This window comes from Poecile atricapillus, chromosome 17 (genome assembly GCF_030490865.1).
Source record: "Poecile atricapillus isolate bPoeAtr1 chromosome 17, bPoeAtr1.hap1, whole genome shotgun sequence".
Classification (NCBI taxonomy): domain Eukaryota; kingdom Metazoa; phylum Chordata; class Aves; order Passeriformes; family Paridae; genus Poecile; species Poecile atricapillus.
The window spans coordinates 2,576,684-2,601,758 of NC_081265.1; the positions used below are offsets into that span (position 1 = coordinate 2,576,684).

Genomic DNA, 25,075 nt, shown 5'->3' on the forward strand with positions numbered 1-25,075 from the left:
TTAGACTCTGGATCAATACAAGAGAATCAGCTCATACAGAAAAATTGCAAAATGTTCTGCCGAGGCAACCCCAGAAAGTTCTGTATCACTGATAGATGCTGGATTTTCTTCCAATAAAAGCTGAAAACAACCACCAGCCCCCAGGGGGTGCACAGAGGAGTTGAACCTCACGTGGGGATGGTGATGGAGTGCTGGAGGTGGGATCACTCCCTGGAGGTGAGTTATTCACGGCTGCTGTCACCCCCCAAATTTCACACAAGACATGTAATCCTTTTGAGCCAAAAAAAAAGCACCAAGTAACTTTTGGGTGGGAAAGGCACATAAATTTATTTCCATGTGCTGTGTTCAACTAGAAGCATGTGGGATGCTAGAGGAAAGGAAAATAAATTGAGTCCCCTAAGCAGTGCAAAGGCTGTCTGGGGGAATGGGGATCTTACCTTAGGTGTTCTCCTTTTTTTCCACTCCTGCTTTTCCTCTGGAGATGATGGAGGTGGCTTTTTGCTAGTCAGAGAAATTGATTGTGTTCCAGGCTGCAGGCAGCAGCAGAGCACAGGGCAGCACCTGCAGCCTGGCTAAGAGCCACCCAAGGACAGGGATTCAGACATCAGGCAGGGATTTGGGCTCTAAGATGTTGCCTGTCAATGGGCAGAATCCTGGGAGGGCACCCTGGGAAGGCAAGATCCACTACTGGATACTGGGAGTGGGATAAACTCACTCTGGATGCTGTTGGATGCACAGGATCTCGTGCTTCCTCCTGCTCTGCAAGTCCTAAATTAATAAAAAGCAGTCTGCACTGCTCAGCATCATCTTAGTGGGTCACTGCATTTCCACCCATCCAGGCAGAGAAATGGGATTTATTCCTGTCTGGGATCTGCTGACAAACATGTTCCTGCCTTCCCCTGCAGTGCCCTGGAGCCCTCCCTGCCCAAACACAAGCTGCTGCTCACAGCTTGGCAGTGCTCAGCCTTTAGATATTCCCTGCAGAGCCCCAGCTCCAGGAGTGTCAGCTCCAGTGCTCAGCATTCATCAAACTCTGGGCTCTGAGCAGAGGCTCAGAGCTGCACACAGGGGCAGGGATGATCTCCCCTCGCTGGGGATGTTTGGATTCCTCGTCTCCTGTCTCTTCACTGAGCCCAGGCCCTGCCACAGAGCACTCCCAGCCTGCAGCAGGGCTGGAAATTGCAGGAGCTGCTCTCAGCAGCGAGCAAGAGCCCCAGAGCCCAGAAAAGCGCTCTCTGTGGGAGCTGCACTCCAGCTGGAACCAAGGGCTTCCCCTCATGAGCATCAAAGAAGGCAGAGAAAGGCAATCCAAGAGCATCTGAAGTTGGGCACAAATAAAACACTACTGCAGAGCCTTGTGGGACTCCATCCATCTGGGTCCTTGTAATCAATTTAATCAGGTAATTCCCATTTCACATACACTGAGAAGAGCAGGTGTGGAAAACAGGAGTGGCCAGTGTAGCAGGAGGGGTCAAATGGACCAAGCTCAGCTCTGAACCCGGCTCCTGCTGCCAGGGGACAGCCAGGGACACCTTGGGCACATCCCCACTGCATTTTTAATCCCTCCTGTCAGTTACTGTGCAATCACAGAGTTACTTACACAGGAAGGAAGAGGCTGGAACACCCAACCTGCATTCAGCACTGCAACGAGGCGTTTCAGTAAATCAAAAGTGTTGCAAAGGTGAAGAAACTTCATTTCCTCCTGGAAATAAATCCTGGGACGTGCTCTTTTTTCCATTTCTGCTCTTCCCACCACTTCAGCCCCCAGCACATCAGTGTGGTGAGGTGATCATAACCCAGGACAGCCCAACACCACTAACCCATTCCTAAGAAGAAATTATTAGTTATTTATATGTCATTAATTATTCCATAGAATTGTCATAGAATGATGGAATGGTTTGAGTCAGAAGGGACCTTAAAATCTCACCCAGTTCCAAACCCCTGCCATGGGCAGGGACACCTCCCCTAGACCAGTTTGCTCAAAAGCTTCACCAGAAGCCCAGGTGAAAGCAATGCAATTACACTTGTGACACTTGGATTATAAAACACAGCAAACATGGCTTGTTAAGCTGAGCTCTAGATGGGTTTGGTTTTACTTCTCAGGTGGCATCTCAGGAAATAGGATGGAAAAAAGGAAAAAAAAAGGCTTCAAAAAACCCCTGGATTTCAAGGTCAGAGGAACATCCCGGTGTCCAGCTGGTGTGACTTTGCCAGAGTGAAAAAGGGATAGGCAGGACCTGGAATCCAAACCACACGGAGCTGAGCTCAGCTCCAGGGCATCTGGCAGGTTTTGAACTCCTTCCAGTGCTCAGAGGTGGCTCTGAGAGCATCCAGGCTCCAACTCACCCAGCACAACACGCACAGAGAATTCCTGCAGTGCCTGTGTTCCTGTTAGCAGCCCCAGCACTAATGCTGAGCTCCAGCTCTATAAACAAGGATGACCTGGGCTGAGTATTTCCGGGGATTTAGTGTCCACCGCATGCCAGCCAAATCCAAGGGCTCTTGTGGAAAATGAAGCATTTCAGGCCTACAAAAACTGATGAGAAATCAATGTTTTGCTGCAAAATTCTGCTTCATACTGCAGCCAGCGAGCCTATTCTCCAGGAGGCAGAGGCTGGCTTAGTCAAACAGGGCTAAAAAAAAAATAATAAAATCAACTCTGCTGTATCAAGATCCATAATTCATGGAGGTTTGTCGCAGAACACACCCGAGTGCCATCAATATTTTAAATATTAAGCACAAAAACTGGCTGTCAAATGCAAGTCAGCAATTTCGTGGTGCCTCCCTGCCGGGGACAAAGTCATCAGGCTGAGCAGGACCTGGAGGAGCAGAGTTTGTTTGACTCTGTTACATATTTTATTTGAAACACAAGATGTGTTTGCAGGAGCAAACCAGCTGGGCTTTGCCAACCAACAAAAAAAAAATAGTCTGCTGGCTCATTATTAAACAGAAAAAATGATTTCATCACACCAACATGAGGCTGTATATGTTTATTCATCGTCAGTAATTTTTGTACACAAGGCAAATATTAATAGCTGAAAGGCAACACTTTTGGAAGAGTATGTACAGAGCAATGTACAAGCGAGTGTAAGAGGTTTGAAACTATGAATTGATTTAACCGTTTTATAAAAAAGAAGTGATGTTTTTTCTTCTAAGACCTCCCTTAGAAATAATTTATTGCCAATCTTAAACTGAAGCAAGGAGAGAAAAAAAAAATTTACAATAAAAAGTAGTCCCTGGAAAGTTTATAAAAAGTTAAACATATAAAATTGTAAGCCACAAACATTTATACAAAGCTAATACAAATCTTGGTTTTGTTAAAGATCTATGAGGTTGTTATAAAATATATTTTTACATAAAGGCTTCACATAAGGTAAGCTCTCACTGCTACTGTAAGCGCAGGAAAGCAGTTTTAAATAGTCTGCAATTCAACTTATTTTCAAGTACGACGCAAAGAAATTGCAAAATGGCACTGTATTGCAATGCTGTGTAATTAAAAACTACGTTAATGGTACCATCAGAGAGACAAGACCTGTAAAGTGAACTGGTGAATGATTTGCACGGCAGGAGACTTCCCGAGGGTGTGGAACAGGAGTGGAAAATGAACCTTCTGCAAGAGGAACTGCGAGAGGAACTGCAGGGGGTGTTCTGCTGGCCACGGGCAGGAGCCACAGCTCAGCCTGGGGGCTCAGGGCTGGGATCCACCAGGAACATCCCCCGGCTCAGGAACACCCACCCACCCCACCCCTCTGCTGGATAATGCTGAATTTCAAGCTACTCACACACAAGCCCCATAAACAGCCTTTGAGATCAACTTGACTCTTTTTTTAAGAACAGTTATTCTAGAAGAAAGCTGAAGTTTCACACAAACTGATGGCTTATGCTCCCACGTACAATATATAGAAAAAAACCCCAGTCATATTTTTAAAGCCCTGATGAACAGCCACAGTTTTTAGGTATCAATTGCCTCAGCTGAACACTCTGCAGCACTAAAAGAACAATTTCACCTTCAAGTACAGCTTGGACACGACAGTGGTTTATCTCCATATGGTCAGTGATCTTTAGAACACAGCTCACTCCAGCAAAGAGAACTAAGGAACTTTAGGAAACTTGATTTTCTGGGACACTTCACTTTCTATCTGCTTTCCCACCCTCACTAGGAATACATCCCAACCTTGTACCACAGACTGGTCTCCATGAGGAAGCTTCACTCTCACCAGCAAACTGTAATTGTGGTTGTTTCAGGACAAACCCAGCCTGTTCAGAGCATCAACCCTTCAGCTCTTGTACCAGATTTATGTCCTGCTACAAATAAATGATATTTAGGAACAAATCTAACAGGTAATACAATAGCCCAAGGTTGCTCCGTTCAGGGAGCTCATGAAGAGTGAGCCTGAAGATGGACAAGGGTGTTGGTTTGGGGTTTTTGGCTGTAGGGTAACACAGGAACCATGTAAACAGGAACATCCAGGTGCATTGCCTCACCCCTCTCACGAACTGGGAGTGGGAAACCCGAGTGATTTGACTCAGTTATTTCATTAAAACAATTCATTTCTGCCTGAGATTCATATAGTGCTTTATCTACCAGGCCTACGAGTGACCCAGCATGGGGGTCCCCCTCACTCTGTTCCAGGCCCTGGGGTTCACAGGAGGGTGATCTCAAAGGATTCAAAACAGGGATTTTTGTGGTGGTTCTGGGGAGAAGCTGATGAGGATTTCCCCACTTTAGCTAAGGGCACAAGTGCCCAGTGATCCTGGCTACATCCTTAGACTGACATCAGTTTTGAGGATCTTCAGTACATTAACAGGTTCAATTGACAAAAAATTCATCAACACTTCACATAAATTAGTTTAGACAAATCCCTGGTACTCACCCTATCATCCACTACCTTCAGTCTTTTCTGCAATCATCTGGGGTCTGACACACTCCAAAGCACCTTCTGCAGACTTCTCCAAATCAACTGTTTTAATCAGAGGTAAGTCTCTGTTTTGAAAAGACACTTATTCAGACAACTGTCAGCAAAGGAAAAACCAACCCAACTCTTCCTCCTGTTGACAACCAAGGGCATGGATTTGTTTTCTGCTTTCCAAGACTGGACTTGGAAGCCACCAGAGGTTTGTGTCTGCTCATGAAACATTTATAGCCCAAAGGAGAACTTCTGCTCCCATCACAGGTGTGTTGTTCAGTCCTTGAAAGAGGTCTCTGCTTCATTGTCCTTCTTGAATTGCTCACATATAACCTGAACACACCAAATCAGAAATAATCCTTGTCCAGTAGAGGCAAAATCTACATTAAATATCCCCATCCAAGATTCTGTTAACCCTCCTGACATCAGTGCTGCATCCAGACATGAGGATTGTGTTTAGACTCTGCACTGTGACTTCTCCCAAGCTCTTTTTAGAATTCTTTTCTCCCTAAACAGTGCCTGATGGCCAGAATCACAGACTACCCTATGACTATTTGCTGGATGATATAAAAAAATAGAGGTCTTTCAAAGCACCTAACTAAATAAAAATACACTATTCCCCTTCTACTGCCAGGAGAACGAGGTACAGAGATGTTAATACAACTTACAATCACAGTAAGCAAAGACTAAGTTCAGGAGACAGGCAGATTTCCTATGTCCTGGCAGGGCCACTGCTCCCAGCAGTGACACCACCATGTCACCCCCAGCTCGTGGGATGAGAATAAAAATGTATTCAAGGACTGGCCAGCAGCATGATCCACAGGAACTGGCCAATTCCATGGGGGAAAGCAGCAGCTGAGCTGCCCACACCACACTACAGCCTGGGGGAAACATGGCAGGGACACTGGTTTTTGTATCACAATCTCACTCTCTTTTTGCAGTGTGCTGTGGGGTACATCAGGATTGCTTTATTTTCACTATTTTTCATTATTATTATTATAATTTCTTTTTTTAATCACATGGCAATATTCTCCTTAAGAAAATTAAACAAAACTGCAAAAGGACTTTGGGTAAAATAGTCACAAGCAGCATTCTGGAAGATGCTGTGCAACCTATTTGGCTCAAGTACACTTAGGATTGCTTAGACCCAACTGGAAAGTCTCAGAAAGAACCTCATCAGCCGAAGCACATTCTGCTGGAACACTGTCTTTAATTTTTTTCAGAAGAAAACATTCATCTGCACGGTGTCAGCTACACAAGGCCTCTGCTGGGAATTCATAAGGCCACTGAAAATGCCAGAGGAGAACAGAACAAAGGAGGCACTTAGGTTTGCAAGTCCTTCTCTCCATCACCAAACGCTCCTGACTCAGAGGAGGCATCTGGGAAGGAGGCAGGGAGCTCAAATAAACCAGTGCTAAGTTAAAGCGCTTCCAGAACAGGTGAGCCACAGGTAACATCTGCTACTTCCAGTAAACATCTGGTCAGTGAAGATAAAAAACACCAGCTGGGCTTGCTCCCCCCATCCCACACCAGAATGCCGAGAGGATTGATCAGAGTGCTCTGTGCCACGGCTCCAGGACGTGCGGACGCCTCCGGAGTGAATCCGTGTACTGTGCCAACCATTAATCCCTCGGCACTGGACTCAGCACTTCCTGACAGATATGTCTGAAACTCCTGATTTTATATGTTTTTAAAGCATCTCCTATTCCAACCCAACGCCATGATTTATACTTAAACAGGAAGTACATTACACCCAGGAACCCACGCTTCAAAGAGATGATTCCAGCAAGGGATTTGATGGGATTTCTAACCAAAAATAGACCTGAGAAATCATAAGTCAGCTATGGTATCACAGTCTTTACAATGAAGTTAGATGTGAAAAGTTTCTCTCCCCCCCCCACTTTAAACTACTGCCACAGTATAATAATTGCAACAATTTCATTGAAGTTTCAACTTGGAATTCTGGATTTTCTAGGATAATACATATGTTTGTAAAAGGTCAAATTTACCACTTTACAGGTAACTTAGACATAGGTCTGCTATAAAATTACAACTTGAGTCAACTTGAAGCTACACTGGAAGAGATTAAGCCTGAATTTCTGCAGAAATTGGCAATAATGTGTTCAGCAGCAGCTTTTAGCCACATATCAAGAAGTCTGACAGGATCTGGATTTCTCTACTCCTGCTGTAAACTTCTAGTTAAACAACACACAAGAGTTACTGAAATAAACCAGTCTTTTTTTGCACATCACTGTAACATCAGCTGCTTGAGGTTGTCGTGCAGGATGGTATCCTTAACATCACGGAAAACTAGCCGGATGTTCTCTGTGTTAATAGCAGTGGTGAAGTGGTGGTACAGGGGCTTCTGCTGCTGGTCCCGGCGTTTCGTGCGAAAACAATCCACCAGGAATTTTTGGACATCTGTTAGGCAGTGGGGATCCCCTTCAAACTCTGGGAAATAGTCTTTGATGCTGACTTTCTGTACTTTTTCCTCAAGCAAGTCCGTCTTGTTTAAGAAGAGGATGATGGAGACGTTGCTGAACACACGGTTGTTGACTATCGTTTCAAAAATGTTCAGGGACTCCGTGAGGCGATTTGTCTGCCGGTCCTCCATGAGCACTTGGTCGAATTCGCTGGAGGACACGAGGAACAATATGGATGTGACACTGTCAAAGCACTCGAACCACCGCTTCCGTTCCGACCTCTGGCCACCCACATCGACCATCTTGAAAGGGACATTCTTGATTTCAAAGTCGTACTCGTGAATCCCTTTGGTGGGCCTTCGTGCCAGCAGGATGTCTTGCTGTGAGGGAAGGTAATCCTGCAAAAAAAGGGAGAGTTTTCTGATTAGGATATGATCATAGGTATGGGCCCAGCTGAGCTGCAGTGGAGAGAGCAGCTTGCATGGGAACAGGACGAGGTTCTCAATAAAATACAGGGATGTGGATTTCCACACTGACATTTGGAGATTTTGGGAAAGAGCTGGAGCCCAAAGCAGGAACCACACCCAATATTAAATTAGAACATGTACCCCAAAGAACTTAAGCTTCCTCTTTGCCACGTGACGAGGATCCATAACCAACCTCGGAGATGAACCAACAATTCCTCATGCCAGTTTCCCTCATTCTGGATCACTTCATGCTTCCTCCATTCTCTTCCCACAACGCCAACACTACAGCAGCAATGGGTTCCAGAGAAGCTTTCCCAAACCAAGAACTACAGGATATCCCATGCCAGCTGTGGGCTCTCCATTCCTCCCATGCTCTCCTGCAAAGTGCATGACTGCTTCCAGAAACAAACCAGCTGCTCCACTAAATAACTTTAAAGCAATCAATTATGCCTGAAAACTACAATCTAAGTAACTTCCTGTGTTTGTGCCATGCACCTTTGCATCCTGCTGTATCACTGCCCACTGGTGAGCTCACACTGCCTGACTTTGCCCAAAATTTACTGTGCAAGGAGTAGAACAGGGGAAGAAACTGAGAGCTGGGGACAGCAGTGCCTTTGCAGTCTGGGGACACAGACAGCTGTATCCTGAAGTTCTCCAGTGCACTTCTCCCCAGAATTTAAGAGGCATTCAAGAGACTATTTTTTTTTTTATTGTTACACAAACATCTTCAATGGATGCAGATGCCACAGGAAGAGGAATTCTTATTAATCAGCTTTTGACAGCATGAAATTCAACACTGAGATTGGGGATTTCTCCTTTCCTAGAATTACATTTTGTCTATGGTCCAAGTCATTCTGTTATCTCCAAAGTGCATCAATACCACACAGCTGCCTGTGCTGGAATTTAAAACCTTGTTGTTCACTTGTTATGGAAATTCTTCCTCACATTTTTCCATTTCAGAGAGCGCAATTTAGGTTTGGAATTTCAGTCTCTTCTCAAAAAGTGAATGATCTATGATCTTCCTTTGACAGTTCCAGTTCCCACACTTGGAGCTTTTATAAAGATGTGTAAGACCATGATGGAGAAAGTCTGATTCAGCCAGTCAGCTGGGTGGGGGAACAGGCACACAGAACCATGGCTATTTCAGCACTTGTATCCCAAGTTTAAGGCAGCTGGGCAAGTTCAAACCACAAAATTAAAATTTAAAAATCATAAAGTGAGTGCAACATTCCAAAAACTCAAGGATCACTCTGCTTTACCCAGTAAGTCCTGAAGTGAAACTAGAGAGAGAGGGCTTTGTCTGAACTCTGGGTTCTTTTTCCAGAGCTGCCCATGACTAAGGCACTGATTTTTATTGTGGCACGAATTACAAAGCAGCTCTGAAGCACAGGCTCCCCACCCTGCAGCCTTTGCCACAGCACTGTTACATATCCAAACCCCACAGCACCGAAATCTGGAGGAGAACTCCTAAAACAACATCAAGTTCCCTCCACACTGTCCAAAAGAGGTGCTGCCACCCCCTTGCCTGATTAATGAACAGCTTTAGGGTGATAAGACTTTTCCTTTTGTTGAATGTATCTTGGGTCTTTTCTACTGAAATTATAGAGGAAAACAACCAGCACAAACAGTGCAGGGCCTGTATGAAATGTCACTGGGCACATGTGAAGGGATTTTGAGCAAAGCTGACTGTCAACATGTAGGCAAGAGTGTCACAGGTTCAACACTCATTCCAGCTTCCAAATGGAAATGTATATTCTTTTGTTTTTCAGGAAGTTTGTTCAACTTCCCAGAACAAAACCAAAAAGTCTTAGGAAAGCTCAGGAGTGACTGAAATTATTGAATTACATAAACAAATAAAACCAACTAATGTAATAGGCAAAGCCACAGGCACCTTCAATATTGAAACAAGGGCACAAAGCAAACTCTCCTGGGAGTTGGCCTGCAATGTTTATTCAGTAAAGCTTTCAAGAACAAGGAGCTTATCCCCAGAATTCCTGACAAATTCCCTCTCCAGTACTATTACTCATTGAAAATTCCTTCCAGACTTACAGCCACAAAGAGAATCCTTTCAAGTGCTTTCCACTTCCACGTGCACAGAAGTCCTACCATGGAACTGGGTATCTTCAGGGTCCCTTCCAACCCAAACCATTTCATGTTTTATCCTGGATATTGGCTACTCTGATCCAAAAGGCAGCAAATGAGGGCTCTGTCAGTTCAGTGCTGGTATCCAGCCATCATCTGGCTACAGGAGACCAAACAACTCCCAGCAACTCTCCCAGCAGTTTTGTTATCTTTCTGAAAGACAATTATGTTTTCTCCCTCATGCCCAGATCCTTGGAATACAAGCAGCTTGCTCCTTTCTCAGTGCTGATCCCATTGTCCACGTCTGAAGACTGCAGCATCAGGTGAGCATTTTTCTTGGCTGGCACTGATTTTCCAAGTTCTTCCTATATTTGCCATTGTCTGTAAGTGGATTTTTCCCCATAAGCATCCTCACATTGATACTGATTTGGAACATGTGCTTTCTTCCTGATTTTCCTATCTCCTTTCCTCAAATTCACTGCAGTCTGCTGCTTCTCAAGGGGTTCCTTTGGTTATCAGTAGCTCTTTAGGCTATCACATCACTGTTTGCCTAGTTCAAATTACAACTTAAGGCATGACTAAGATCCAATCACAAGATGGAAAGCCAAGTTTCTCTGTGAGGTATTTTGGATACATACAGTCTGCACTGGCAGTTGAAATAGCAACACACAGTTGCAAGGAATCCAGGAGATCCCACGCATGTCTGCCCGTCAGATACTCTGATTTTGCTGATCTGATTAAATCTGAACACTAAGTTCTTTGCCCTCCATGCTCTTATCAGCTCCCTTTTGTCAAGAAGCACGTGAATTGCAGATCTATGTGTTTATAAGCAATTTAGTTGCAAGTCAGCCCAGTTGCATCAGATAAGAATAAATACTTTTATTTACAATTTGGGGAAACAATCATTAGACAATCTTGCATGTAGATAAGAATAAATCAGAAGAACCTATCAAATCTTTTACTAACAAAACTTAGCTAGTGCTTTTTTCCCTCAAATATTTAACATTTCTTACAACAGCAGATCCTGATGAGTCCCTCTGATTCTCAACACCATTTGGTCCAACTTGAAGCCAGAAAAGCTGTAATCACAGCACTCCCACAGCAACATCAGACCTGCAGTAAGTGTGTGTATGTATAAAAATATTAAAAAACCCAACTACTGACTAAGTTTCACACTTTAATCAAAATGGACCAGCATTTCTCTGTGAAGAACTTTGAAATGGAGCTGCAAAACTCTATCCAGTATTGTTGGGAAAAATCCAAGGCCTTTGAAACTCAAAGGCACTGGATTCAAAGACCATGAGAAATCCACCACTGGCAGAGAGTTCAGCAGTTCATTAGAGTAAGTGCAGTTCTCCTCCTAAGTGCAAGTCTTATAACTTGAGACCAAATTCAAATTCAGAGACCAAGTGCTGGAGTTCTCAAGCCAGAGATCTGGGAAGCACAATGGCCACCAGTGCTTTAGCTAGAACAATGACAGTTCAAAGCAGAAAAATAGTCTGGCTTAAAATTTAATCTGTTAAAAAGAAAATTGAAATTAAGCATGATGTAACAGGGTTTCACTGAAGTGGTTTGGATTCCTTCATTGGTTACCATCAGCTGGGAATGACCATGGAGAAACTGCCTTCCCACAGAGTTCAAGCACCATATTAAACTCCTGCATTAAAGGCAGTTTTTCCACATGTCATCTCTACAATCCACAACTGATGAGCATCAGCAAATACCTTCATCATTCAAGTGCTAATTAATAGTTCTATAGAAAAAGTATTGTACAGAAATTTCAGGTTTTTCTGCCGAGAAAACAGACTTTATTCTTTACTGAGTTTATGTTAAAGTAGGTATTACTGGAAGGTACCACTGACCTGTACCTGATTTAACTGAGTTCCTAACTGGACATGTAACCCCAAACCCAGTTGGTTTTGGATGTCATCCTGTGTTGAAAAGCTACTTTAACAGTCTCCTGCCTGGACAAGCATTTGTAACTTGTTTTTTTTGTTCAATTTTGACAGAAGGTTTATTTCCAGAAAGTCTCCTGGCCCTTGCATTGCCCTGTGTTTCTGACATGTCAGTGATGAACTGCTGAGATAATGCAACAGTGCAAGTTAACTAAAGATAAAGTTATTGGAGTAGACACTAATTACATTTCATCTACTTAAAACCCAGAGATCACAAATACTACTTAAAACTCAAGACTGAAAAGAAAAAAGGACTTACTTGTTCTCCAAGTTTATCCAAGTTGTCCAAGAAATACTTTACAGATTCCCCCTAAAAACAAATCAAACAGTTATTTAAATAAGCCAAGTCCTTGATCCCAATAGTTTACATTCTGAAGTCCAGATAATTTATCGAAACCTACGTTTAAAAGTTGTAAGCTTTAATCACTGCCATTTTTAAAAGCAGCTATCCCAAGAACACAACTGATGATTTATTCTTAGGCCAGTTAATATTTAAGCTTAAAAGGATAAAAGGCACATTTGTAATAGTCACATTCTTTCCAAGTTTAGACTTGATAAATAAATCCAAGTGTTATCCACAGGGAGCATCAATGAAGCAGCCACACCTTCGTTATGAAAAGAAACATTCAATTCCTGTGAGGCTTTGCAGTGTGCTCACACAACCATTCAGGTACAGGGATTAATCACCAGAGAAAGTTCATTTATACTGCAGTGCCACAGGACTCATTCCCACAGGTACTTCCCCAGAGCACAGTGAGTGATGAGCAGAACAAAGGATCAGAAACCACAACAGACAAAGCATTTTACTCAAGTTTCCCATCAGACACCAAGTTGGACCAGAACACCTTACTCTGAGTGATGAGCAGAGCTCCAGGCTGCTGTGCATGATATCACATTTACTATCCAGGTTTATCTTCTGGATTTAAGTCATCCCTATCCTGGCACAGGGTAACTGCAGTTTTTAATCCCTCCAGTAATGTGGAACTGAAGATTTTTTCATGGTAAACCTGAACCACAGTCAACCCTGCAGAACTCCATCAGAGGGCTGGGATTAAGGAGGAATTCTTCCATGGATATTGTTGCACCTGAGTTCAATAAGAATGTACTGATGGAATCCACTGCAGAGGAAAGCACCTTTGTAAGGTTCTCAGCATCCTCACAGAAGCACAAATCTGCTTCCTTTTGGAAGCTCTTAATTACCTGTAACTTATTCATTTTACAGTAAGTGCAGGAAAGAAATCACCTGTCCTTTCACTTTGCAGGTGGAAGAGCAGGAATTGTGATGGAGCTTTCTTGAGAAAATCAAGCAGCATCCGAGGCCAGGGTGACTACACCTAATCCAGATAAGTGAATTAGGACAGGAGCTACACCCTGATAATGACTTCCCCTGCTTCACTGTGAATTCTGCAAACTTATCTGGGCAGAATATAAACCTCACTATTCAACTGTGTCATCTAAGCATCTGCCCTGAGCAGAGTAGGGTAAATAACAGGCCAAAAAGGCTTCTGACAGACACTTCAGCAATGTACCTTGCAAGTTTTCCTAAAATAAGTTACATAATACAAGTTAGATACCACACCTTTAAGTGTGCAATTTGAACATTTAATGAGGCAAGACTGGGGCTCTGGTTGGAACATGCCTCATGCTTGACACACCTCCAGCACCTTATTTTACCTCCTGTTTGGCTCAGCTGTCCTGATTTTCTCTGGGGTGACAAACTGCAGCAGGAACACCATTTTAGTAGCACACAGCATCTTTTCCAGCATCTGTTCTAGCCTCAATCCTCTAAGGAAGGTGTACAGGGAAGAGCATTCCTATTTCACAGAAAATAAACAATCCTGATCTATGCATCCATCAAGCTTCCCAAGGAGTAACAGGGTCAGAATTCTGGCCTTCCAAGTGCTAAAACCACTGTCTGTAGCCAAATACTAAGGCAAAATAAAATTTAAGGTCAGATTTAATTTCTTTTTTAGGTGCCAATAGGAGCTGGCAACCTTCCCTTCCCCACAGGGCTGGCTACAGACCAATCAGGCAGATTTCAGACTTAGTAAGTGCAGGTATTTATTCTGGAATACCTGGGCCTCAGAGGCTGAATTTGTGTGTGTGTGCATACAAACAAGTATTTTAATCTTAGACAGCTTTTTTATATGACTTACAGCAATACCTACTCCCTAAAGAAGCATTAACTCTGCAGTTAATGTGGAAGTTACTACCTCTCCTTTAAGTCCCACGGCTTGCTACTGCAGTGGATTGAGCAGTTGGAGCAGACAAGCAAACCACACAGCCTGGAAAGGTCACAAAACATCCCCACAAGCAGCTTTCCAAAAGAGGGGATTTCCTGAAATCACAAATGCAAAATACACAGGCCTGCAGTGACAGCAACGCTCCAGAGCCACACATCCAACAGCAAAGTCACTGCCAGGGAACTCTGAGACACCAACTCCACTTCTGGGCTGTGACCTCTCAGAGTCAATGGCAGACAAACATCAAGGTGCCCGTGCTGAAACTCAGGAGATGGAACTATTAAATCCATCAGTTCCAACAGCACACAGCTCATTAAGAAGAGACATTCCAGCTTCCCTCCTCCACACCGTGGGCTCAGCTGCTTGGGTTCTCCCCTCATAAAAATCTGTTCAGACAGCAAGTGCTGTGGACATGACTCAACCCTGTAACCAAGGATAAAAGCTGTTCATTCACTGTTTTTTACCAATCTGCACACCAATTGAAAACTTAGAACAGCTTCAAACTCATTATCTCTTCTTCCATCCCACTCCAGCCCCTCACCCATATCACAGAGCCACCACCCAGGGCCCTGAGCACTGGTGATTTTCTGTCTGCCCTGGACATGCTGCTATCAGCAGGCTGAGCTCTGCTAACTACAGACACTTGAACAGCAAACTACCTCTGAACAGATCACTATCAAAGTGCACTACTGGAGAAGCAGAGAGTTTTGACCCATTTAAACAAGCTTCAAAGAGGCAGCATTACAAAGCAGCCAAGCTTCAATCTCTTCCCAAAGAGAGAAGTTTTTTATTTTATCCAGTAATGAAGAGAAACACACTGAAAAACTCAGCACACACCAACTGAGGAAAGCCTTAATGCCACCACTTTTTAAAAATCAGTTTAAAAAGGATCCATTCATATCTCTGTACAACAACAGCCTCAAAGACAGCTTCTGTGCAAGGCTGCTTTTTCTTAGATAGAGAACCAGATCCCACTCAGTAAATCCATGACAGTGACCATATATAAATAGCTGTATTCAACAGCTGTCACCTAAAATTTCCCTTCTGACAAACTGTAAACTCTCTGGTTTACCCAAAATTACTAGAAAAAAGAAACTGGGTTTCCCCACTCTGTCCCACTAACGCCAGTGTGGCTCACCATGTCCAGCCCTGCCACGTGGCTGCTCAGCAATCAATCTGTGGTGTCACGCCACAAAGGAGCCACACCAAGAGCAAAATCTAGACAGAAATGAGAAACTGAAGGATCTACCCCCATTAAAACCCCCACAGATCTCCATTACACTCCTGCTGACTTCACACCCACGTTCTGTGAGTACATAGGACGGAAATTTAAAGATTAGCTAAAAATACAGCGATGTCCCCAGCACAGGAAGGACCTTGACCTGTTGGAGGGAGTCCAGAGGAGGCCAAGTTGATTACAGAGATGGAGCACCTCTCCTACAAGGAAAGGCTGAGACAACTGGCAATGTTCAGCCTGGAAAAGGGAAGATTTTGGGGACACCTAATTGTGGGCTTCATTACCTGAAGGGAGCATACAGCCAAGATGGAAAAGCTATTTACAAGGGTCTGGTGTGAGAAGACAAGGGGGAATGGCTTCACACTGATAGAAAGTAGGTTTAGATTGGTTATCAGGAAGAAATTCTTTACATTGAGGATTTTGTGGCACTGGCAAAAGTTGCCCAGAGTTGTGGATGCTGCATCCCTGGGAATGTTCAAGGCCAGGGCTTGGAGCAATCTGGGATAGGTGTCCCTCCAAACCATTCCGTGGTTCTGTGTGATAGTCTTTAACCAGTCACAAGTGAAGCTCCTTTTTTAAGTGCAGACGAACCCTTTGATGTAATTTGAGCTGAGCAGTTTGGAAATGCAGATCCTGCAGGCCAGCAATGACACTGCAGGAACCACCACACCTTGGAGCCCAACTCATGCCCTGCCCATTTCCCTCTCCTGCACTTCAAGTACAGCCCAAGGATGCTGATACAAGGACAAAATCCAACACAGGCTTGGGCACATATCTCAAATGAATAGTGAGGGACTGCAATAAAGCAAACTTCTTGAGCACACCCCAATACAGCAGAATGAACTACGCACACATCAGCTTCAAAGACCTTCTGGTGTTACAGGAGGGTGCTTTGGCTGTTTTTAGTTTTATTGAATTATATCCAGATATCAGATTTTTAAGCAGTCCCTTTTGAGTGCTTGAGAAAGATGCCCTTTTTTGTTCAAATGGAATATACACGTCTCAGCTGTGGCCCTTCAGCCTCCTGATTCAGAAATGCATGTAAACCACAGGAAGTTGTCTGTTAAGTAACTTTATTCATAACTGTCAGCTATTCCATTTTCAGAAAGGTTTGAGTCAAACCAGCCTGTGTCTCCCGGAGCCTTGTGATCCTCCCTGAGAGAGCCAAGGCACTTCATCATGAAAGTACAAGAAAACACTGAAATCTTACTCCCATCAAGGTGCCTGATGCTACCACAACAGCTTCCCCTACAACTTTACATTTAACTATTTAAATGAAATATCTCCAGTTTTATAATTCATTCTTTTTCAAAGATAGACTTTTTCTGGTTACAGCAGAGTTGGTCATTTAGTTGTAGACCAAGACCTGCTGGTGTGGTCATCTGCAGTGAAGGAGAGCACGAATCTTTTATAAGCAAAACACAGCACAAAGATCACTGTCTGGTTACTGCCTAAAATAACCACAAAAATACTTTTTGAGGAGGAAAGAAGAAGAAGAAAACCTACACAAAATACACACCAGATGAACACATCTTTTAAACCCAGGAAGCACCCATTTATTTGGTTTCCATGAAAACAGTGTCAGCAATCTAAATATGATTTGTTGAAACCTTAGCATAGCCAAATGGCTTTTTAGCTCTTCAAGGGGATCAGGGACACTGCATTTTTTCCACTACCAATTGCTTAAAAAAGAAAAAAGAGATCGAGAAAAAGCATCAAATAAAGATTTAGTCATCACAAGGCTTAAAGAAAGAAACAATTTATCAAATCATCTAGGTTTGGCTGCAAGTTCAATGGAACATACTGAACTGACAAGGCTTATTAAGTATTGAAATAATAAATCAGATATTTTAAGAAAATAGGAGATATAACTTAGTAGCTCTATATTACAACTTTAAGAACCACCAAACATTTTCTCTTCTTGACTTTACTTGAATTTCTCGAGTAAGAGAAACAAATATTTCCTATTTTATTTAATTAAAAACCCACAAAAACACAAAAAACAAAAACACCACCATAAATAAGCTTCTTTACAAGCCTAGCTTAGAATAAGAACAGGTAACTACAGTGTTTTTAGGCTGGTGTGTACATGCCTAAATATGCAAACCAAACCATCCATAAAACTGGAGAATCAGCTTGAAGGAAGATGATGGAGAAATAAGCAGAGTCTGAAAATTTTGCATTTTGCAGCACCCTAGTAATGCTTATAGCACACACTTCATTATGTACAGGGTGTTTTTCTGTTAGGGGCTTAATCCAGGAAAATCCATATCCGAGGATTTTGGCAAAGGAAAGAATCTCTAACAACATTTTATTTTTCTTGCTACCCCACCCGAAGCTGATTTAAAAGAAGACTGACTACAAATCAATACTGCTGCCATTGAAGTTTTAGCAGATGTCTTCTGAAATGACAGTAATAAACAGAGGGATAATGAATGGAGAAACATTTCAGTCAAATCAATCAATGCAGATTCCCAGTGGAAGGGAGATTAGAGGGCACAACCTCCTCCACCCAAACAGGGAATATCCGCAGCATTACACAAAGGAGGGAGATGATCCAGATGATATATTTATGCCATGAATGTGTATCCTAATTACACTAATGAGTTCAAATCCACAACTGTCTTGATTGTTAGACCAGCAGGTTTAACCAAGTCTCATGTCGAGACATTCAACTGGTTTGGTCTCTTTTGCTGGTCTCAGACTTGGAGCTAAATGAAACAATCTTGATTCCTCCACAGCTTTCAGGTTTCTACAATTTCTCTTTCCAGTCACTCCTCCCAGTGCTTTTTGAAGAGAATTTCTCTTTCAAAAATGGCCCAGTCAATAGCCTTGGGCAAAACTTCCCCACATTCATACCTATACCCTCTTTATTCAAGGAAATAAACTTTAAAAATATACTTTCCCTGTTTTATAGCAGCAATCCAGCAACTTGATTGGTATCTCCTAACATGAGGGGAAACAATTTATTTCTGAATTGCCACTCCAAGCTCTAATACTTGATTTAACATTGACTCTCTAAGCAGTAATAGCAGTATTCTCCTGTTATATATACAATAACTAACTTTTAATAATGGTACTGAAGGTATTAGGGGAAAAAGGCCCAGGTAAGCAGTAATATATTCACTTCCCAAACTGCAAATTGGGGTCAAAAAATATCGAGTGTGCACTAACACAAAACACATTTCCCAGTGAGAGATTTCCTTTAAGTGTTAATTATGGCCAAAGCACAGCAGTCCCCATTTATGTCCACATGAGCATTACTGTGGCCATGTGCATAACAGCCAACAGTTCCATGCAAAACTAATCCTGAACTTTCCAAAACCAATGGGCAAACTGCTGGAAAATGGCACTGCTGCCTGTGGAAGCATGAATGGAGCAGCCTTAAAAGGGCTGATGCACAGATAGCGTGTGTCAAGACCAGACATCTCACATCTCCCAGCATCTTTCTCTCCAGCTCAACCATTTGAATAGCCATTTAAACCTGATATGCCCATTTCCAGAGATAAAATTCAGCACATCGGCATTAATTCCTGTTTCTTTGCAAGAACGGAGCGTTCAGACACAGTTGCTGATACGGGAGTACAAAATAATGCTGCTCCTCATCAATACACATCACAAATGCGTCACAGCTCTGAGAGCACAGACCTATTTCCCCTTTTCAGCGTCCTCTGCGTGCGGCTCGAGCCGTGTTTGCCTTTTTTCAGAGCCATCAGAACTGCGTCATGCGGGGTAGAAGTGAAACCTGCCCTGTGTTTGGTCACACAAACTGAGTATCTGTCCTAAAAACAGGAAAGGTTCTAGTCCCAACTCATAGAAGCCATCTTTTGTAAAACCTTTTGGTGGCTGAGCAGAATTTGTGTTTGCAACACCTGGATCACCTTGGCTGGAGGGTGCTCAACTCCAAAAGCACCAAGAGAGGAGTCACACCAAGTTTATTTCATGACTGACATTTTTGTCTTGCATAACAGTATTAACAAAGAAAGGTGAAGGGGTTTAAGAAGGGGTTTAACCTTTAATAATATCCCTTTAATCTATTATCCCCTATTTACTGTGTAATCCAATTAATCCATAATTCTCAAAATGTGCATAACAAATGGAAGGAGACAGAGCACGCCAACCTGAGGGCCTGCACTGGGACATCCTGGCAGCACCTGCAAGCTGGGGACATCTGCCATACCCTGAGAGTGACAGAAGGATGTCACCAAGCCAGCCTGGAACTAAATACTCCAAACAAGGCTTCAGCATCAGCTGTCGCTCCTTCCTGCACCCAGTTCTGCAGCGCTCTCCCTTCAAAGTGCCAGGCTCACACAACTCACACTCAGATTGTCTCCCATCAGCAGAGCATTTACATGGTTTCATATATACCATGCCACTCCAATTAAATTAATTAAAACACAATTAAACTCTAAAAAGAAGTTAATCTGCATACCAGTATACCACAGAGCAAACTCTCCCAGTTTTCAATTACTTTCCTATGAGGGAAGAATCCATTTCAGTTTTCCTGGTAAGGTATTCCTCCCCTCTCCTGGTGGAATTTAATAGCCAGATTCTTAATTGCTAAAAAATATGCAAATTCACTACAGCTTTTAGGCAGGAAACAGCATTCCACTAAAGCCTACAAAACTACAATTTCTCCACACCAGGCATTCTGCTATCATATTTCTAATTCTAAAAGACTGCTTGGAAACCAGGATGTGACATGTTCTAGAAACAGCTGAGACTCCTTCCAACAATTAAAAACCCTCGGACTCCACAGCATTAATCCTGGAGTGAAGAAATTCTTCGCTGTGAGGTCCTGGCACAGGTTGTCCAGAGAAGCTGTGGCTGGCCCACCCCTGGAATGTCCAAGGCCAGAGCTTGGAGCACCCTGGGATAGTGGAAGCTTGGGAGAGAAATAAGGTGAGCTTTAAGGTTCCTCCATCCCAAACCATTCTGTGATTCCATGACTTTCCTTAGGATCACCATGCTTTCAAATAGGAAACAAACTCAGCCCCTTCTGGAGAGCAGAGCCAGGTTGAGGAACACATGAACTGCCACATGGGACACACCACAGACCCAGAGCATCCAACCAAAAGCCTGCTGTTTGCCAGAACCCGAACAGAAATTAATCCATGAAAGCAAGGATCAGGTGCACTTTGTTTCTTCAAAGGTCTTTTTACTCCCTCCCTAAGTATTTACAGTCTGAACTCCTCTTCCACAAAGTTTACTTTAGGAAAGATATCAATACTTTGCAGAAGATTTTCAAATTTCATTGATGAAACCAATCCTCCAAGCCCCACACAGGCCTAGAAATCCTAGGAAAACATGCACTGACCAAGGAGAAACTGCCACCTCCCAGTTACTATTTACACTCTGGGCAGCATCTCTATAAACCTCAGATGTTTTGCACACAAAACAGACTGGAACCAGACTGTAAACATTTGCTCTTCTTTCAGAGCACTGACCCACTGGCTCCATGACTTCATGTGTTTGCAACTCCAACTGCATTTAATCTAACGCTGGAGCACTGGTGAGTCTGCAAATCTACCATCCATCATTTAGAGCTTTACTTGCTTCCAAGTTGTACAAGACCAGCAAAGGCTCCCAAAAACATGACAAATATTTGGCATGTGGAAATGTATCAGCACTAAAACTGGCCATACTGAACTTGAAGATGCTTGAAAAGTCCATTATTGCATAAACTCTGCACTAAATCACAGCATTTCAAAATCAGAGCTCTGAACTGGATCCCAATGCATTTCTCTAGGATTCAGTTTTAAAGTACATTTGGTTCCTATTTCAGCCTCATGAGAAATCCAGATGACCAAATGCTTTTTAGTTCCTTCCTCTGTCCCAATTAGAAGAATCCATTTCAATTAAGTTCTGGTATTTCTGTTTGCAGCCAGTGATGCACTCATAAACCAGCTCTTGTTCCAAGCCATCTGACAAGATCCTGTGATAATTTACTGGGTCTAGTGAAAGATCTAACTGTATCATTAGCTGAATATTGGTGTTTTTAAAAATTACTAAAAGTTTTGTCTGAAAGAGCTCAGAGTAACAGTAAAGTACACAAGACTCCCTAAACAACAGCAAGAAGCTGAAAACATTTCAAGTCACTTGTAGATTCCATACTATAAATTAATTAAACCTAGAAAGAAATATGAATTAGTTACTAGAGCAGCCGAGTAACTTTGCTACTGAAACCAATTAAAGGTCCCAATACCACCCACACGTAAAATTTCAGTAATTATTACTTTTTTTCCCCCACAATTTTGTGTAGCTATTTTGAAATACAGACAGTACCAGTGCACTGTTTCCACCCCTGGAAATTCTGCATCTTCTTGATTTGGTCACCAGCGGGTGATACAATATCATCCTGTGCCCAAACAGAGAAGTGCTCCCAGGCTGGCTGCAGAGATCCCAGCATTTTGTTTAAAATAATTTCCCCAGCATCTTTAAAAAGGGAAAAAGAAACAGAAACTCATTACACATTCCTCTACCCTAGCCACAAAAAGAATTTGGGGTCTTCTCAGTTTCTTGGTTAAGTCTCTGAAGAGGAGCATCTCTCATTTATTAACTGAGGAGACTCTGAAGGAAAAGGAATTTAAAGCAGGAATAACTATGATAGAGAGGTGTGCAACATGGTACAGTGAACTGAGTGCTGAAAAAGGCAGCTCACTCCCTATTACTATTCAAAATTTTTCTTTTCTGAATAAGCTGTTATCAGTTATTGTGATGACAATTCAGGGTGTTTTCTGTATTTAAAATTCCCCACCTCTTCCAGCTCTATTACCTGATGTTTCTTGTTAATGCAGACATACAATTGGAGAAGATACTGGAAGTAATTTAGGACTTCTTTAGCTGCTTAAACATTTTCTTTATCACTATTTAAATTCAACCCATCAGGCAATTCTGGGATAAAATATGAGTGTTAGTCTCCAGGATTATTCAAATTTTTATTTGGATTAAATACATTTTATTTACAGTTTGAGGCTGCCAAGTTAACTAGTATCTTGTTCTATGACTCATTTATTCACTTTTAAAATATAAATAAAGGTTTCATATTCCAGAGTAATACAAGATTCCACTTGGTATCAGGCAGCCTCCATCAGCACTGTGAGTATACAGCTTGTCATTCTGTAAAAGGGCGGGTTCTGCACCCTCTAAACTTCTCCACTGAATTTGATAATTCAGATGCTTAGCAAAGAAAAGTGCCAGCAGACACAATGCTGGCACGAAGATTATCTTGCTTTCCCACAACTACAGTTATTCTATTGCTTTTCTTATGTAGTGAGGTCAGCTGCACTTGGGTTTTCTCACATTTTCTTAAGCAACTTCCTTAGTTACTACAAGCTGAAGTTTCCTACCCCTTTGCTAGTTCTGTGTAAGAGGCATGGCCTGAACTCAGAAATATCAAAGCATTCCATTAACTGAAGTCTGGGATGATAAAGAGCCAAAACAGTCAGCCAATACAACCTAGGTATAACATGTACTTGGTGGGAGCAGACTCCACCAGCCTCTAAGGCCAAAGCCTTGTTACAGTAAACTCAAATTAGGGAACAGCAGCACAACTCAACAGTGCCTCTGGCACGGCACTGAAGGATCCCATATTTACACATGAAAAAGCTGCCTCTCTCTTTGCCTCAGGTGCAAAACACAGACATGAAGATGACACTGCATTCCTACCACACGTTTTGCCAGCATGATGGAGATTTGCTGACAGCTACGAGTCCTGGGACTGCAGGGTTTGTGTTCAGGAAGCCATTTCTAAACGGACACAGAATGGTGCAGGCACTGCTGTTTGAATTCCAAAGGTTGTAAGGAAACAGCTCTGCAGGTACCAACATGTAACACCTTGCAGGTGAGTGGAGAGCACAGAAATGAGCTCGGAATGAATGTCTGTACCAAGGGCTCGTGTTACACTGCACAGCACAAGCAGCAAAAGCTCCTCTAACACATTTGCAGAGATTTAAATCAACCTGCTGAGAAGAGGTTCACACACTCAAGATGTGAATATTCATATTCAGAAGGGCACTTGTATTTTATAGTTATTTAATCACGGCTTGATTATAGAATTCCCATTTTTTGCAAGAAGTAGGTCACCTTCTAGTCTTCTGCAATAAAATGTTTAGGAAACTAAGGCACATGACTACCAACACAACACAGCTTGTTGGGAGATAAAATATGTATAAGAACACATCCCTCTGCTCCCACACTGCATTGTGCAATTCTGCATTTTAAAAGCAGTGGTTCCCCATAAACAGATCACATATTCCCAGAATGGTTTGTATTGGAAGGGACCTTCAAGATCCCCTTGTTCCAACCCACTGCCATGGACAGGGACCCCTCCCACTAGACCAGTTCACTCAATATCTGGATTGAGTTTGAAGTAAGAATTCCATCCTCAGAAACTGCACTGAAACCATGCAGAAAATACAGGCTTTTACAAGCCAAGCGTAGCACACAGGACTCCAAAATCATTCCTGGCTGGAAGACAGCTCATCCTGCTTTGGCACAACACATCTACATCAAGACAGCTCCTGCTGAAAGACCTCTCAATTCCAGAACCACATTTGTGCTTAATAGCACCAAAAAATAAAAATAATAATAAAAAAAAATGAATATAGCAACATTCTGAAAAAAAAAAATACAGCAAAGATGTTCTCCAGTAAAACCAGACCAGCACCAGCTGGCAATAAAGACCAGTCCACTCTCCAAACACTTCAATATTTTGCTGCTAACAAGAAAAGTCAGCAGGCAGGAAAGGAAGAGTGGTGGAAAGGGAAGAAGGGCAGACCCAAAACCAGCATTTCAGCTCTCAGAGGCTGAAACAGAAATCCTAATCCCAACTTGGAAAATAATAAAAAATGACAATTTGTGTTTAGTATAATTCACCTGAAGATCATTCAGCTTGAGTGAAATATTACCATGAATCCCCACTACCAAAGTACTGGCACACACTGAAGGGTTTTTGGCCACAAACCTGGAGGAAGGACACTCAACCCTCCACTGCTGGACTCTAGAGTTAATCCCTATAAGAAGCCTTATTAATACCAACTCAAAACCAGCATCATCTTGCCATTGGGGCTGGAAAAACAGCAAATCTTTAAAAAATCCAAGTCTCTTTTGAAGATTTGAATGGCTCATTTTAAAGTATAAATTTGTAAAGCACTTTTCTTTCCACAGTTACAGCAACAATCTTTGATAAATCCTTTTCACCCTAAGACCAAGACATGGCAAGCTGCCCTTTCCAAGGGCTTTAAGGAGCCATCCTGTGATCTGATATTTGGCAGAGTATTGATTGATTGAAAGGGGAAAAAACTGTTCATAATTCAACATATAAAAAGCAGCAGCCTTTTGGGTTTCCACACAGACATTTAAGCAGTAGTTAGTGTAATTACAACACTGTATTTCAATAAACTGACTCTCAATTATGTGATTAAACGCCCAAATAGTCAATGTTCAGAGAAATGTTGGGTGACTGGATCTCACATCGGTAATGAAGATTATCCTGTCAGTCTCTGAAATCTTTTCCCAACAGGAGTCATGTCCCAATAGAAGCAACTCCTGCACCCTTCAAGCAGAGTGGGACAACTGAACACCCAATCCCAGACCCAAGAGGAGATCCAAAGAGAAATCCATGCCTACTTCCCAAAGGAGGGGTGTGGGGAGGTTAAAGAGATGAACACTGGGAGGAAAATCAACACACTGCAGAAGCTGGTGAAAAGTTTCTGAGAGTCATTGTCACAAACACAATGGAGACACTTTAATGAATGACA

General features: G+C 42.6%; 1 protein-coding gene across 1 annotated transcript in view; it reads right to left on the bottom strand.

Moving 5' to 3' along the window:
- Positions 1-2,975: 2,975 nt before the first annotated feature.
- Positions 2,976-25,075, bottom strand: part of GNA13 (G protein subunit alpha 13) — a 29,344-nt gene continuing 7,244 nt past the window's right edge. Inside the window, exons 3-4 of the mRNA XM_058852169.1 lie at positions 12,094-12,144; positions 2,976-7,728 (exon numbers count right to left, since the gene is read on the bottom strand). Of these exons, the coding sequence (XP_058708152.1) occupies positions 7,156-7,728; positions 12,094-12,144 (624 nt within the window). The 3' untranslated portion in view covers positions 2,976-7,155. The remainder of the gene's footprint in view (positions 7,729-12,093; positions 12,145-25,075) is intronic.